Source organism: Lethenteron reissneri, chromosome 49 (genome assembly GCF_015708825.2).
Source record: "Lethenteron reissneri isolate LAM-NWPU_2019-01 chromosome 49, ASM1570882v1, whole genome shotgun sequence".
In the NCBI taxonomy this organism is placed as follows: Eukaryota; Metazoa; Chordata; class Hyperoartia; order Petromyzontiformes; family Petromyzontidae; genus Lethenteron; species Lethenteron reissneri.
The window spans coordinates 8,632,613-8,650,762 of NC_083827.1; the positions used below are offsets into that span (position 1 = coordinate 8,632,613).

The window sequence follows — 18,150 nt, forward strand, 5'->3', positions numbered from 1 at the left end:
TCTGCATGAGACGTAAATGCCTATGATTGTGAATTATTCACGTGAACACTTCCAGCAGCCCTGCCTGCCGCAACCACCAAAGAGAAATGTCCCCCGTATAGCCTCAACAGATGCTCGTGGCAAGTGCCGTTCGCGAGCACCAATTAAGGCCGACAAGGCACACGAAGGTGTGGGTGGCCAGCACCACGCCCGGCCGCCTTTGTCTCCCCAGTGGCGATGTTTACTACACACCGCACCAGGTACTTATTTGAGGCCGAGTCGACCTAGGGGAGGCCCAGGACCGGCTCAGATATAATCGTCACCGGTGTTGGTGGCCGTGAGCGGGGAATCGAAGTCGTCTCGCCGGCAGCTGCCAGGGCCGAATTCGGCCACGGGCTTCAGGGCCATACTCGAGGGCCTTCAGAGATGAAGTGAAAAGTTATTTCACTTGTGAATGCTGAATTTTATTTGTTGTTAGCCTCATAAAAAAAAATATTTGTTTTAACTTTGTTTTCCTTTGGGAAATATGACCCAGGTGCCGACAAAATCTTAACCCGGCCCTGACCTCCTGCACCACCGCCCCAGCCACCAAGCCCCATGCCTCGCGCAGGCACCGGTGGTCAACATCTCTCCCTGCCGGTAGATCTTCGGTATACCGGAGTGTCGAGGCATTCGCCATCGAGCCCCGGGGTGGCGGGGGGGGGCTGTATGTTGAGGAATGTTTAAAAAGGGCCCTCGTGGCTCAGGTGGTCCCTGCATGGCCGTACTAACTTCATGTCGTACTAACTCCATGACGTACTAACTCCATGACGTACTAACTCCATGCCGTACTAACTCCATGCCGTACTAACTCAATGTCGTACTAACTCCAAGGCGTACTAACTCCATGTCGTACTAACTCCAAGGCGTACTAACTCCATGCCGTACTAACTCCATGCCGTACTAACTCCATGCCGTACTAACTCCATGTCGTACTAACTCCAAGGCGTACTAACTCCATGCCGTACTAACTCCATGACGTACTAACTCCATGCCGTACTAACTCCATGCCGTACTAACTCCATGCCGTACTAACTCCATGACGTACTAACTCCATGACGTACTAACTTCATGCCGTACTAACTCCATGCCGTACTAACTCCATGACGTACTAACTTCATGCTGTACTAACTCCATGTCGTACTAACCCCATGCCGTACTTACTCCATGCCGTATTAACTCCATGCCGTAATAACTCCATGGCCGTACTAACTTCGTGGCTTCAGAACGCAGAGGTATCTTTTGAAACCGAGGTGTGCACGTACAAGTGTAAAAGCAAACATAGGCACAACTCCACTCTGTCTCCGCATAATAACGATGCGTTTTAGTCCATCAGCTCGAAGGTGTTGGCGTTCCAGATCAATATTGTCCAGCGGCCTTTGTTAATGCAAGCAACGTCTGGGCTGATTTTGACCATCTGGGTCTCAGCAGCAAAATCGGGCATTGTTTTTTCTAAAATGCTGCTGAATTGCCACATGTTATCGGCAAGACTCCATCCAGATGGACGAAATCGCGAGACCCGTGCAACATAAAGAACCAACGCCTCATCACTGCTGGCCACCGACCCTCTCGTGTGCCATGCCGACCTTCATAGGTGGTACTCGCTAACAACACTAGCCCCAACCCCTATCACTACCCCAACCCCTATCACTACCCCAACCCCGATCACCACCTCTATCACTACCCCTACCTCTATCACTACCCCAACCTCTATCACCACCCCAACCCCTATCACTACCCCTATCACTACCCCAACCCCTATCACCACCCCAACCCCTATCACCACCCCAACCCCTATCACCACCCCAACCCCTATCACTACCCCTATCACTACCCCAACCCCTATCACCACCCCAACCCCTATCACCACCCCAACCCCTATCACCACCCCAACCCCTATCACTACCCCTATCACTACCCCTATCACTACCCCTATCACTACCCCAACCCCTATCACTACCCCTATCACTACCCCAACCCCTATCACTACCCAACCCTTATCACTACCCCAACCCCTATCACTACCCCAACCCCTCATCCTCTCCGGCCTGTCCTCCCAACTGTCACCATAACTAAACCACCACTTTCAATAACAACAACAACCCCCACTCTTTATCTCAACCATCATCATGTTACGTACAATTTTTCAACTGCTGCAATTTTTCAGCTACTGCAATGCAAAGCAGTTGAAAAATGTCCTTGTTTTTCCGTGCGCGCATTAACCATTTCCCCACGAGTGTCAAATTGGGGTTAACTTTTCCACCTGCGCGTGTTGATTTTGTCTTCGGGAAGCTGCTTCTTATTCAGATTATGATTATTTTTATGTGAAACCCGGGTCAGTTCGCTTGATCGCGCGAAGTGATTAGAACGTCGTTGGTTAATTAGCACGTGATAATCGCGCCCATCTACTGAGTGAGCACTTCAGAATATTAACGCGAAATCCCCGATGGAAGCAGATTTGCATCAATAACAACAAAAAACATTCTAATAGTGTTTTTTTTTTATCAGAGTAAGTTGGGATAAGAAACTTAATTTCTCTGCGACAAGAGACAAAAGCAAGCAGGACAACAACATATTAATTTTCGAGATGGTCTCATGGCCATTGGCAGCCACGTTCACTAAGTTCATCATCATTATCAGTTATCAGTCATAATCTATCCACTGCTTGATGAACAATACATTTGCAACAAGTAAGGAATCCTGGAAACGGGCGTGCAAGGAGACCAATTTGATATATTAGAAGCTTTGTCTACTCGGTTATGACGGTCAAACAACAACCGCCATCCCCCACTCAGTGGCGGTGACGTCTCCACGGCGATTGTGCCAGGCTATGTGCACCTCGAGGCCACGTGAAGTGTCGAACGCATGCTGACAGGCCACGGGACAGACCCAGGTGCCATGGGTTGACAGACAGACTGAGAAGACCGGCTGATGCACCACCTGTGCCCCGTACAACCACCAAATGTGTCCCGTACAACCACCACCGGTGCCCCCTACGAACGGACAAACAGCACACCTTCTTGGTTATTTCGGTAAAGTCACGTAGAAGGGAAATAATAAAATAATAAAAATAAAACATTATAAAAAACAATTCTCACGACATTTCGGCCACAACGCAAGCAGCCGTCCTCAGGTGAAGAACAGGTCTGTCGGACGCTGTCTTTCCGACAGACCTGTTCTTCGCCTGAGGACGGCTGCTTGCGTTGTGGCCGAAATGTCGTGAGAATTGTATATTATGATGTTGTATTTTTATTATTTTATTATTTCCCTTCTACGTGACTTTACCGAAAGAACCAAGAAGATGAATCCCTGCAGTCACGAAAGCTTTAAATCGAAATTCAAACCGCACACCGTCACAGACGTCAGCCCTCGACAACGAGTCCTTATCCTCTCCCCCTGGTCTCATGTCAACATAACTACACCACCACCACTTTTAATAACAACAACCCCTCTCTTTATCTCAACCACTGGCGTCTGATGTACAATTGTATCATCGCTGTAAAGCGCTTAGAAATAGGGCGCTGCACAAATCAATTTAAGATAATAGATTGCAGGCTGATGCAACGTCGGATGTCGCGCGGGGCAAGATGTTATCTCCCTCGCCTGGTATACAGGAGGTCGTGAGTTCGATCTCGACCCTGACGCCTGCTGTATATTGGGAGTTTGCATCTCTCTCTCTCCCCGTGGATCGCGTGGATTTTTCTCTGGGTCCTCCGGGTTTTCCCTCCACATTTAAAATCAACATCGCGCGTTTAGATTATTTGAGCTGCTGTACATTTCCACATGATGATAACCCACTTCGTTGAGCTATCATTTTTCATAGATCCTTTGTCCTCGTATGTATGTAGAACTTCTTTGGCAGCGTACATAGCCAACCGTGCAATGGGTGGGTGGGGGTGAAGGACAACAAACACAAGAAGCAGCTTCTAAAGAACCGAGTTATCATCAATTCTAGATTTGAAGCTTTCGTGACTGCAAGGATTCATACTCTTAGTTCTTTCGGTAAAGTCACGTAGGTAAAAAATGAAATTTAAATTAATAAAAATAAATAAATATTTTATAATTTATAAATTTCGATTTAAAGCTTTCGTGACTGCAGGGATTCATCTTATTGGTTCTTTCGGTAAAGTCACGTAGATGGGAAGTAATAAAATAATAAAAATAATAAAATAATTAATAAGACAGCGTCCATTCAGACGCTGTCTCCCCGACAGACCTGGTTTTCACCTGAGGACGGCTGCTTGCGTTGTGGCCGAAACGTCGTGAGAATTATTTATTATGTTTTATTTTTATTATTTTATTACTTCCCTTCTACGTGACTTTACCGAAAGAACCAAGAAGATTTATACATGTATTAAAATAAAAATTTATTTTATTTTTTATTACTTTAAATTAAATTTTTACCTACGTGACTTTACCGAAAGAACTGAGAGTATGAGTTATCATCACTCGAGGCGAAGTTGTGCAACATCGCCCCACCCCCCCAGGTGTCTTCATATCCGTCGTCTTCCTTGTCGCGCGCGGCCAGGCACGTTCCGGCAGGTCCCGCAGGACGTGACGGCGCGCGAAGGCGAAGACGTGGAGATGTCGTGCGCTTTCCACGGCGGCGGAGCGCCCGCCTACTCGCTCGAGATCCAGTGGTGGTTCGTGAAGGGCGAGACGCGGGAGGCGGCCAGGGGAGTGGCTCTGGACGACGGAGGACCCCGCAGACAGGTCTGTCAACCGGCACCCCCTCTCTGTCCAAATGACGAAGATTCCCACCCCCCCCGCCCGTGTAGCCTTGATGTCGTGAGGCCAAGCGCTGTTCGCGAGGAGCACCTGATGGAGGCCGGCACCACGCCCGGTCGCCTTTGTCTCTCCCTAGTGGCGATGTTTAACACACACCGCACCAGGTACTCATTTGAGGCTGAGTCGACCTAGGGGTAGGCTCAGGACCGGTTCAAGCGATCGTACGCCGGTGTTGGCCGTGAGCGGGAATCGAACCCGTGTCGCTGGGTTCGTAGCGCAGCGCGCTAACCGTTGCGCTTCCGCTCCCCACAGACACACACAGACACAAAGATCCCCCGTGTAGCCTTAACAGACTGCTAGGGGCAAGTGCTGTTAGCGAGCACCTATGAAGGCCGGAACGGTACACGAGGGGGTGGGTGGCCAGCACCACGCCCGACCGCCTTTGTCTCCCTAGTGGCAATGTTTACACACCGCACCAGGTACTCATTTGAGGCTGAGTCGACCTAGGGGAGGCCCGGGACCGGTTCAGATAATCGTCACTGGTGTTGGCCGTGAGCGGGAATCGAACTCGTGTCGCCAGGTTCATAGCGCAGCGCGCTAACCGCTGCACTATCGCTCCCCACACAGACACACACACACAGACAGACACACACACAGACACACACACAGCCACACACACAGACACACACAGACACACACACACAGACACACACACACACAGACGCACACTGACACACACACACGCAGACACACAGACACACACGCAGACACATGCGCGCGCACCCGTTTTTCGATAAACCAAGCTTATTGTTGAAAAAAGGTGAAAGCGGGTGTCGTCGTCACACGTGCTGAAATCAGTTTGGGATGACCCCCCTTTTGCCTCTGTCGCAGATGGTGATGAAGGAAGAAGGCACAAAGATCAGTGTAAGTTGCTTCGCGAGCACCCCCCACACCGGCTGGCGTTCCTTCAGCGTCCACGTGCGAGTCGGTGACGCCGCTGCCTCGGCGCCTCTGAGCTTATGCGCACTCGTCTCCATGCGCGGATGCTTCAGTGCCGGACGAAGCTAGTGTGGAGCCTGTAGCATACGTTATAAAGGGGCCCTAAATTTTTTTAAAAATTAAAACCCTAATTTTTACTTGCATAGTAAGGTAATTGTATGCTTTCATTTTCTACACAGCCAGATAATACGACGAATTGCTAACCTTAAATACCCATATTATTGGTTCTTTCGGTAAAGTCACGTAGAAGGGAAATAATAAAATAATATAAATATAAAACAATAAAAATTCTCACGACGTTTCGACTGCAACACAAGCAATCATCGTCAGGTGTGATAATTTTTATTGTTTTATATTTATATTATTTTATTATTTCCCTTCTACGTGACTTTACCGAAAGAACCAAGAATATGAATCCCTGCAGTCACGAAAACTTTAAATCAAAACTTAAACACCCAGTCGTTCATAAAAGTTGAAGGCGGTATAGTACTATAGTAATTGAGCAAGTGCAGAATCACTGAACCGGAATTGATAGCTTGAAAGCATTTAGCGCGGGGCCCTTGAAAGTTCTGGGCCCGTAGCTACTACATATGTAGTAGCTACTACATATGAATAATCGGGCAGTGCGATGGTTATCGTCCGCAATGCAATGGTGGGGGGTGAAAACGTTACCTCGAGATGGCTTCGAGACGTCAGAGCACTGAGCCGGCAATAGCTGAGACCCTGGGCTCGAATCCGGGCAACCGTCTTGGGTTAGAGCCATTGTTAAGGTTAAAGGTTATGGTTAGCGTGAAGGCTAAGGTCTAAAGTGTATTATCCGGCTAGTGTTAGGACGAGATTAATAGTGTGAAGTACTTGTTACTGAAATGAGTATTAAAGGGGTGCTCAACTCCCCATTTACAGCTCCTGAACTCGTTGTGGAAATGCCATATTCATATGCGTGTCGGTATACTCAACTTCTTTCAGACCGTACCATGCTAATCGGAGGTGCGGGGGGAAGGGCAATGAATTATAGCTGTTGTTCGAGCCGGTATTGAGACTCGGGTCAGCGCGACAACTTAGGGCTAAGGACAATCATCGCTGGGCAGGTATGACATGGACCTCTGTGGCCGGTTCATCACCGGCAACCCACTCGGATCATCTACCTCTGAACCCCTCCCCCATGACCCCCGTGACCCCCACGCCGCAGGTGGTGAGGGTCCTCGGCAGCGACATCTCGAACCGCCTGCGCCTGACGTCGGTGCGTCGCGGCGACGAGGGCGCGTACGAGTGCCGCGTCACGGACTACCGCCCGCGACCACCGCAGGAGCACACGGCCCGCGCCTGGCTGCGCGTCACGCCACGGCCCGAGGACATGCAGGCCGCTCAGGCCCAGCCCATCGTCCGCAACGACACCTCCTCATCCTCCTCGTCGTCCGCCTCCTCCTCCTCGTCGTCGTCCACATCCTCGTCCGCACGCAAAGCCGCAAAGGAGGAGGCCGAGAAGAAAGGAGAGGAGGAAGAGGAGCAGAAGAAGAAGAAGAAGCAGCGGGCGGCCGGTGCTGGTAGGTGGGGCGGCACGGGCATCGCGACGATCGCGGCGTCCCATCGCGACGAGACGGAGTGTCGCGATCGGAGGTGGCGATCGAAGTGTCTTGATCAGAGGTCGCGATCGGAGGTCGCGATCGGAGGTCGCGATCGGAGGTCGCGATCGGAGGTCGCGATCGGAGTCTCGCGATCGGAGGTCGTGATCGACTTTTAGGAATTGTGCCTTCGTGGGACGCCGATGAAATAGAGCCTAACGGACTCATTGGCTCCTTCCTGCTGAAACAAATAAATAAAATCGATCGATTATTTTAATTTTTCCCATCTCATTTTAACATGTCGTTTGTCTTTAATTTTCGCCGTTTTCATTTCGCGTGGATCCTGAACGATCAATTCTCGCGCGCACGATTCCACGCACGCGTCGCGAGTGCAAGAATCGATTTGAGTTGATGCTGCTTTACGTGCCTAAGTAGCTATCTTGTGTTTCACCATCGTCAACTTCATCATCATCATCGTCACTATTATTTATAGAGCGCCTCCCATGCAGCACATCTCGAGGTGCCAAAACAAAAGTCGATTTGAGATCATTACTGGGTAAGGAGCAATGCAGAGCAGACCACATGCACGATATGTGTATGGTCTGATTAGCTTGTTGGCGCAAAGGCGGTGTTCTGGAATATTTGGCGGAAAGCGGCAAATTCGGCTGCGAGTATTTTTTTGCTTTCATCGGTTTTTGTTCACCCAGAATTGATAGAAAAAAAAGAGCGGAACCATTCACCCGCCCCCTCATCCCTCCCTGCAGATGCAATTAAATGTCCATCATGAGGTTGACAACTTAATTCAAGAATAGTTATATTTTTTTGGAAATTGTGGTGAATGGTAGCACGTCCAGTAACTACAGTGGTGACGTGAACCCATTACATGCAAAGTAAATGGCATAGACAAAAATGTTGAATTTTTACACGCATAATTTAATGCATGTATCATGAGCTTAAAAATCAATATTCATTTGTGAATCAATGATTGTTTCTCCTCTAGCTTCCACCATCGTATCACTTGAATCGGGCTCCTGGGTTTTAAACAAAAATGACAATCCGATCCGAGTTGTGGTCTTCCGGCTTAGGCCACGTGTTGGGCATTTCTTTCGCCATGCACTCCGGCAGGCGTCCGCGGTAGTGCACGGCTTGCGCTGAGCGCTGTTCGGCGCGTCCTGGGAGCATCTTCGTGAATTCAGTTCCTCGAGCAGCATCCCCGCCCCGTAGAGCGAAACGTCGGACACCGTGCCGAACCTAAAGCACTACGGCCTGAAAACGCATCAGAGAGCAGGACAAACAGCACAACCGCGCAAGTCTACGCAGCAGCAGATTGGATTCCTCAAGGTGTCCACAACACGCATATTTGGATTACGAGTGGCTCCCAAAACAATATAAATGTTGAAGTTTAAAAAAAAACACCAACTTGCAATTCACTGGATCACAGTAATATTTACACCCAAGCCCCCCTGGGTGGAGGAGTTTCTGTGTCTCAGCAGACTCTTACCTGGCCCATAAACAAACATCATCATTCATTCTCACTTTCGCAGGATCTCCCTTTGCATTACTCCGACTGAATAAATCACTCCGTGGTGCGGGTGGGTGAGCCCGTGTTTATCAATTCACCGAGACAAATGGTGTTCGTGCGCGCGGGGCAGAGCGATGTGTTATTCGGCCAAAATGTATCGTGTGGATCCCACCCCCTCCTTTCGCGGAATGTTAAGTCAGCAAAACATTACAGACAAAAAAGTGGACATGAGCCCTCTCCGATCAATATTCACTGCATCTGCATTGCGGTCGTTGTCAGCTATTAATGGCGGAGTTGTGTTTGTCTTTGCAACACTGGCCTCGAGATTGATTACACGTTCACGGCTCGCTGTTCTAGCAGTTGCCCCCCCCCTCTTCATTTTTTTTTGTTGACAGTGTCTGAAATGGAAGGTGAGGATGGGATTTATGGAGCTCGTTTCAGAGGCTGCTCATCCGCAAGTTGGCGCTGGAGTCGTCAGGGGACCGTCGCACGCGATGTGCGCTGGAGCGGCGGCGCGTTTGCCGCTGCTCGCGGAAACTTGCGGTTCAAACCCAGCGGCCACCCCCGGTTAATACCGCGGGCGTGTGAACCGTTAAATACGAATGCACCGTCTGCTTCAGCGCGAACATCAAAGATCCCGTAGTGTTATTTGAAAACGAGCAGGCCGCGTGTTTTTTGCCGGTGTAACGGTCCAATTTTTATCCAAATTAGCAAATTACTAATTTATTACACGCTTGGGTAAAGCCACGTAGCGACATCGCCCCCTGCTGAAAGAAACCACTGAAGACAACCGACAGCGACGTATCGCATCCTCATGCGCCCCGTAGCGTAACGAGCGTCTCAGACGGCAGAGTTACGCACGACTAACGGGATGCGAACGGGAGGGAAATGGAAAGGAAGGGAACGATGGTGACGACGTGATGAGCAGGGCATTGAACCGTTTGGCTTTGCCGACGCGGTTCGGGTGTGTGCACGGAAGCCCGCTTGAACCGGTTGTATATTCTCGCAATAAATATTGCATAGCATTCATTAAATTAAATTTAGTACCATTTTTATGTTCGTGTAGAAACCTGCAATTAACTCCAAAGCTAACCTCTTTAACATCTCAATGTAGTGTTCAATGCAGCATTGAGCAGTTGCACATATCTTGCATTTATCTGTCCGTGTGAGTGTGTCTATGTGAGTATGTATGTTTAACCCATTTACAGCTGGGTATGTCCCCTAACAGGTTCCAGGTTAGTCATCTTACGACACTTCACGTGGCCTCAAAGTGCACCTAGCCTGGCACAAGTGCAGCTAGCCTGACAATTCACCACATGACTGAGAAAGCATATTCACTGTGCCCTGGACAATCTGTGAAAAAGAGCTTTATAGCTCATCGGATTCCTCCAGTGTCAATAAGTATTCCGATTCTCAAAATTGGCTTCAAGATTGCAGCATCTAAAAAAAAATCGGGGTTCTGTTTTTGCTTCTAAAAAAAAAGACCAGTTAAATCCGGTTCTTTGCACCGGTTTTCATTTTCTTCGTGTTCCATTCCCCAGACTTACACGCATCGGGCGAATGTGCTCATAATTTGACGTGGCAGCTCCCGCTGCTGTGCTCTGTTCATGGATTCACTTCGCTCAGCTGCCTGCGCTTTTGTCTCCCTTGCGTCTTCGTGTCCGTAGGCACAAAGACGATGGCCGGCCACCTCCTGCCGTGGATCTTCCTGGCTGCTCAGCTTCTGTGCGCCGTTAACCCCGCGCGCTAGACCGACGCGACAACGCGGCGTGCGCAGCGGCGCGCGTGCCAACGTGGGCGGGGCGCGTGGGTAACTTAAACCAGATATGTAATGTGTATATACACAGTGGCGTGTACATATAGTCGAACAAATGATGCATTTATTTACGAAGGAGCGACTTTGTGCGGGTTGGCAGACGTTCAACATACTTACCACGCGTGCTTGTTGATCTTTTTATATATATAATGTATACACGATCTGGAAAACACCAGAGGTAACGATAAGGGGACGTGTTAGCGCGTAATAGTGAATGTTAGGAAACGTCGTAGTGTAAAAAGTGCAAGCGTAGGGATTTCCTGGTTAGGCAGCATCTTAGAGACACAAACACAGTCACCGCCTGTGCTCCCTGGGCCTGGATCAGCGTGGCCCTTGGGACACCCACCCACCACGGCTGTCACAAGTGGTCACCTGCCTTGGCTTCATTACCTCAATAAGGGATATTGTTTTTTTTGCATTCCTCTGCTGCTCCGGAACCTACCGCTTAATGGATTCGAGCCAATTTGGCTTGCAGAGGAGAGGGTCATTGGCAGACACATTGTCACCTGCCCCGCAGAGAAACAAAATATTTTCCTCCATCAATTCTGCCGCTGAGGTTGCGGGAAGGAAAAGATAATTGGAGGGCATTTTTTTTACGGCGCTTTGTTACGCCGGGATCGGAGAGCTTGCACCGGCACTGCTAGGCCCCGGAGTTAAACTGTCAGGTGCGCGGAGAGGTAAGCAGTGGGAATGGTACCCACGTGGGAAAGCCGGTGATGGATCACTTGAGCTTTTTTACAGATCCGAACTCAGTCTTTGCGGACACCCCTGGTCAACGGTAGCGCGGGCACGGCCACAACGGTGCGTCCTAAGGGCCGCGCGGTGGTGTCAGCTCAGCAGTGTCGGAATTTTTTGTTGCATTAAACGAGAGAGCGATCGACAGGAGGTGACAACAACCATGAGCGAAACACGAGTGGACAGCCTCAGCTTGTTATTCAATGGCGCCGTTCTAATTTAATTTCATGATTCATTCAGAAAAAAATGAGGAGCATCTCAAAATGAATGGATGCTGCCGCGGTGTAATGATTATCACGCTAGCCTTGCGGATCCACGGGTCACCGGTTTGATCTCTGAGCACGGCAGTTGAAACAATGATGCAGTTTTCTTAAATACCGCCCGTCTCTCTCCGCCCAGCAGTATAATTGGGGAAACCGCTTAGTGGGTGGGCTGGGTGTGCGTGGTAACGGGGCTACTCCTACCTCTTCCAAGATGAATGTCCATGGAAGAATGGGACAAATACACTCCCTAGAGAGGCTCCATGTACGTACGTACGTTGAACTTCTTTCACACCTTACATAGCCAATCGCGCTAATCAGAGGTGCAGGAGGATGGACAACAATCTGAACACAAAAAGCAGTTTTAAATAAATGAGTTTTCAATCTTGATTTAAAAGTGCATAGCTCCAGTGGCTTCCTAATATGGGGATGAAGAGCGTTCCAGACGGCCGCAGAAACGCATCTGAACGCATGCGCGATGCAGTGACCGTCTTTGTTCGATGGCCAGCCCTCAATAGTAACTCCCTCGTGTTGGAGGCCCTATATGCCAGCGGTAGAGTGAGTAGACAATTGCAGGGCTGCACCCTATGCCACTCTTACTCCTGAAGATCGATGTGAATGTTATTAAGGAATGCATTTATGACATATTTATTTCGGTCGGATTTCATTTTTTTTTGTAAATTCTTGAGTCGGTTCTTGGGATTAACGGTGGCACCGCGAGCTGACAAGGATGGAGAGAGAGAGTGAGTGATGCGGTTGTCTGACCACGCTCGTCGCTGCGAAGAGCCCCACGGCATCGTGTGTGATCTTGAATGTGTTTTTTTGTTGATGTGCACAACAATGCTTGCGCTCATACTGTACACTACACAACTGTAGATAAGAATCACTGACAATTCAATAACGTATAATAGTTATTAAACGACTAGTAACATGTTTGCAGCGTATGCAGTGTACACGGTAAGACGTTTTACCTGGATGAACAGTAAATTCTCACCAATTTAATTTGGGTCACTGCGATTGAATCCGTTGCAATGTAAAAGCTCCACGACTGCGTTTGCTTTTGGGATATTTTTGTGTTCTGTGTTTTGAAATCGGGTTTTACTTTCTTCCTGTTACGTCATCTTATTTACTGGGTTTCCAGATCTCCATTTACATATATGTGCCATTTATAAATGTGCCATTAATTTATAGAATGCATAAAAAAACGTAAATGGTATTCCAAAAAACGTAAAACCTACTCCATATCATTTTTTGCACATGATGTATGTTGGGCAGCATACATTTACATTTTTAAACGAATCACACGTGACGGATTGTATGTCTCGGTTGCAGCCGGGCCTCGCTCAGATCTCGGGCTGGGCTTTTCCCTCCAAATTTAGAATCAACGTGCGTTTAGATTATTTTGAGTATTTGTCTACTATAAATGCCCACACGATAAGCCACTTCGTTGAGTTATTATTTGTGGCCAGGCCGCCTATTAAAAAGAAGCTAATAGCTCAGTGGGCTTTACCTTGTTAAAATAAAAATAGTTAATTAATTATTTACTTACCTTTCCTATACTTTGCACTCCTTTCGTGTTTGTATATTGGTTGTTGTTGTTGTAACTTTCTGACCCCGTGCCCCTACTGGACATTTGTGAAAAATAGATTTTTAGCTCATCGCATTCCTCCAATAGAAATAAAGATTCTGATTCTGTAAAACAATTAATTGATCACAGCACACGTCAGTTACGGCCGTTTCAGAAAAACACATTTTTGTTGGTAAACTGTGGTGTCATCTGGTCCAACACCACATGAGACTAGGCTCTAAGGAAAGCTGTCTCGGGTGTGGACCAATCAATTTCAAGGACAATGCATAACATTAATGCATACATTATCAGAGTTATGTTTTTTGTTTGCATTCCGACTGCAGGTATTGTGGTCAATGCAAACATGACTCTTTGTAAAAAAAGGTGTCAGTTTTGTTGCCAGATAAAAGGGTAAAAAAACAATTATCAAACCGTAATTTATTAGACTTATATGAATGCATTTTGATTCAAATAATGATTTTAAAAAATTATTGTCACAATGACTTGTTTTGAAAGTGCACCCTACATGTCCCGGGGCGTTTCAGAGTTGCTTTACAAACGACAAGCAACTTACATCCCATCTCATCTCAACGCATTTTAAAGGGCACTTCCAGTGGCAGCTTGCCCTTCCTGGACATGATGTGACTCTGCACCTGTTTCTGCGAGTGAGGGGGCATTAGTCCGTCAACAGGCGGGCGATGATTGCTACGAGTTGTAGCAATTTAGTTTATTGTCTCCCGATGTGATTATTTGGATTGTACCGCGTGTTTTTTTTCCCTGCACAAAGTTCCGACGTTTCGCTCCACGCGCTGGACGCTTCTTCAGGAACTGATTTGGCGTTGCACTGAAGAAACGCGCGCACAGAGCGTAATCTAGTTCCTGAAGAAGACTCTTGGCACGTATAAACGGTGGCAAGATGTTAACTACCTCGTCTAGTATACAGTAGGCATGGGTTCGATCCCGACCTTGACGCCTGTATATTGGGAGTTTGCATGTTCTCCCCGTAGTCGCGTGGATTTTCTCCAGGTCTTCCGGGTTTTCTCTCCACATTTACAATCAATATCATGCGTTTAAGAGTATTTGGCTGCTATAAATTCCCAGGTGACAAGCCACTTTGTTGAGTTGTCATTTGTGGCCAGGTCGCTTCTGAAAAGGAGCTAAGTAGCTCAGTGGGCCTTACCTGGTGAAATCAAAAATAGTTTTTTTTTTCGATTTAAAGCTTTCGTGACTGCAGGGATTCATCTTCTTGGTTCTTTCGGTAAAGTCACAGAGAAGGGAAGTAATACAATAATAAAAATAAAACATAATAAAATAATTCTCACGACGTTTCGGCCACAACGCAAGCAGCCGTCCTCAGGTGAAACCAGGTCTGTCGAGGCAGCGTCTGAATTTACCAAAAGAACCAAGAAGATAGTTTTTTTTTGTAAATCGTGCCGAATAACACGCTGTACAACCCAAAACACGTTGCAGAGCTCGACAACACAACCATAAAACAAAAGGAGCGAGTTATTCCTATTCATATTGGAAACCCAGTGAATGACAATACAGTACTGTTGTCAGTGGTACATTTCACATTGTTGCTAGGGTTGGCTTATTTGATAACATCTTTGACTTGCATCGCAGCATCCAAAGGCTTCTTCGAGTGTGGTTGTTTTCTTTATGTCTTCACCGTGTGAGATTACAAACAGTATTTAAAATGCACAAACTTGCGCATTTTGTACAGGTCGTTCGTTGTGCGCGCTTGCAATAAAATTTCCATAAAACATCAACCCTCCCTCCTCGGCTCTGTCAAATGTGATGAATTACAATCAAGATTCTCCAGTTGCTACTGAGACTATTTGTAATTAACATTGTGAACATCCCCGTCACCTATGAAGATTGCAATAGCCTTTAATGCTCAATACTCATGTAGCTACAAAATAATGCAGCTTCGTAAGTCACAAATACTGCCAATTTCCTAAAGCTTATTGCCAAAATGTGTGAATTATGAGTAGGGCTTAATTCCCTCGGAATATTTTCCTGGTTTGTATACTGGAGTTTGAAATATGGACCAGTAGTTGCATGGGTCACCCGACCGAGGCAGACATGACTCTAAAAAATGTATGAGAAATGTTCAATCCCCTGCTGAATGAAGACCTCCCCAAGCCATCGTTTCCCACCAGTTCTACTTGATGGAGCACATGGTGGTGGGAAGTCAGTGGATTTTCTGGATGTAAAAATATGTAATTTATACCATTAGCGTAAGAACCCCAGTGATGAATGAGCCCACAACAATGCTCATTGAAACGTGTGGACAATCTGACTTGTACTCAACCGCACAGCACCGTTTTTGTTTTGCTCATTTATATTTGGGGGTGGAGTGGTGGCACAGTGGTGAGTGCACTGCACTGCAAACCTCGTGTCCTGAACTTTGACGGCTAACATCAGTGGCGGAGTCACATCTCAACCGGTCCTGGGTTCCACTCCCCCCCTCCCTTCACCAACCCGCGCTGAGCAGCGTGGTGAAGTATGGTCAAACAAACCCCATGACTAACACGGCTAAGGAAGACTTGTTGTTATCACAGTGCATTCATAAAGCACTGTAAATCAAACATCAAATAAAAGCACGTATTTTGCTGCACAAGCCTTTGACAACCTGCCATGCATAGGTGGTCACCCATCCAAGCGCTTATCCAGGCTCACATCCCTGCTTCGCTTCCGGGCGGTGACATGGCCTAGGTGCACGGTTCGAATTCCAGCAGTCCGCACTGATTAATGCTGCGGAATAATAACCATGAATGCCACGTGCTGTGCGCTTCACCCACAGCAGACGTTAAATATCTCGCGAGTGCATTCGCGAGAATAGACCCATTGTGTGCCGGCCTCATGGCCCAAATTTGAAGAAATGTTCTTAGGTTTTTTTCGGTAAAGTCACGTAGGTAAAAAATTAAAAATTAATAAAAGTAAAATAAAAATAAAATAAAAAATCACGACGTTTCGGAGGCAACACAAGCTTCCTTGATACAGCTATCGTGCTGTGACGGTTCCACCTGAAGACGGAAGCTTGTGTTGCCTCCGAAACGTCGTGATTTTTATTTAATTTTTGTTTTACTTTTATTCATTTAATGTTTTACCTACGTGACTTTACCGAAAAAACCTAAGAATATGAATCCTTGCAGTCACGAAAGCTTCAAATATAGAATTGAATTTTTTTTATTTAACTTGGCAGAAAGCTCCTTAAAAAGGGGGGAAATTAGACTCAGTGTTACTTTCCTGGGCACAAGGTGCATTCTAAACTGACACTGATGTCATTCCTTTCGTGTGGCCCGGTGCGTGGCTGCAATCACCAAACCACGCCTCCTCTGCAGTGGGCGGGGCTTGTGCAATCAGACCACGCCTCCTTTTTTACAACGGGCGTGGTGAGTGGGCGTGGGGGCTTAATATTCTTAGGTTTTTTCTGTAAAGTCACGTAGGTAAAAACATTGGGTGGGGAGGGGCTGGGTGGGGAGGGTTGGGCTGGGTGGGGAGGGTGGGGCTGGGTGGGGAGGGGAAGGTGGGGTCGTGGGGAGGGGAGGGGCTGGGTGGGGAGGGTGGGGGGCTGGGTGGGGAGGGGCTGGGTGGGGAGAGTGGGGTGGGGCTGGGTGGGGGGGTGGGGCTAGGTGGGGGTGTGAGGTGTGGGGCTGGGTGGGGTGGGGCTGGGTGGGGGGGTGGGGATAGGTGGGGGGTGGGAGGGGTGGGGCTGGGTGGGGAGGGAGGGGAAGGTGGGGGGGGGCTGGGTGGGGAGGGGCTGGGTGGGGAGAGTGGGGTGGGGCTGGGTGGGGGGGCCTAGGTGGGGGGTGGGAGGGGTGGGGCTGGGTGGGGAGGGGCTGGTCACCCCGTGGTGCCCTTATAAAACTCAACGTTTAACCTACTCACGCCGGCTTGTGCCCGCTCTCACAGTCGGCCATATTTGCAGAATACACCACGCCGCCGTTGACCCTGGCCATTGACCGAGCTACCCAACGTTCCTACCAGCTCCCTCCGCAGGAATGTGTTTCCTATACTCGCTTAACGACCAAATCGCTTAACGACCGGTTTAGTGGAACCAATTACCATCTCTAAGAGGAGTGCTACTGGTAATGGGGGAATCCGATGAGCAATAAAGCTATTTTATCGCGCTACGACCCTGCTCGGCAGTTGGCTGTGAGTAGGCGTGGCTCATTCTTGATTTGCAGGGATCCATACTCTTTGGTTCTTTCGGTAAAGTCACGTAGGTATAAAATACTATTAAATCACGACGTTTCGGGCGCAACACAAGCGCCCACTTCAGCAGTTGTTTCTTGCTGTGGTTGTCCCACACCTGTTTTGCGCCCGAAACGTCGTGATTTAATTTATTGTATTTTATACCCACGTGACTTTACCGCAAGAACCAAAGAGTAGCTCGTGCAATCAAGCCGAGCCCTCGGACATTACATTAGGCGGTCACGTTCCTGGGAACCCCAGTCGTAAATCGGACCCTGCTTACCCATAGACATTAGAAATAGTTAAAAACATCACTTGCCTATGTTTTATTATTATTATTTTTATCAGCAATATTTAACAGGGGCTTTAGAGGTCAAAAAAAAATTCCACCAATACACACCTGAGAATAACACCACCACCACAACCACCCACACCAAATCACATCTGAAACCAAACTCAACCTTTTTTTTTCAAATTTTCTTACTGTGGATTTCACACCTGATGATGATTGCTTGTGTTGCAGTCGAAACGTCGTGAGAATTTTTATTGTTATATTATTACATTATTTTATTATTTCCCTTCTACGTGACTTTACCGCAAGAACCAAGAATACAGACTCACTGTTCAAACGCGTTCCGAATTTGTTTTATTTTGCTGTCTTTTCTTGGATTTTCTGTTTGCACTTAGTCACATATTCACTTTAAGATGTTTTTCTTCATGTTTTTGCTTTTTGTTTGTTGCGG

At 47.8% G+C, this 18,150-nt stretch overlaps 1 protein-coding gene across 1 annotated transcript in view; it reads left to right on the forward strand.

Annotated features, from left to right (window-relative positions):
• The window catches only part of LOC133354931 (V-set and transmembrane domain-containing protein 2B-like), a 69,610-nt gene extending 54,640 nt beyond the window's left edge, over positions 1–14,970 (forward strand). The window contains exons 2-5 of the mRNA XM_061572130.1: positions 4,547–4,731; positions 5,638–5,670; positions 6,935–7,289; positions 10,497–14,970. Of these exons, the coding sequence (XP_061428114.1) occupies positions 4,547–4,731; positions 5,638–5,670; positions 6,935–7,289; positions 10,497–10,579 (656 nt within the window). The 3' untranslated portion in view covers positions 10,580–14,970. The remainder of the gene's footprint in view (positions 1–4,546; positions 4,732–5,637; positions 5,671–6,934; positions 7,290–10,496) is intronic.
• Positions 14,971–18,150: the final 3,180 nt, after the last annotated feature.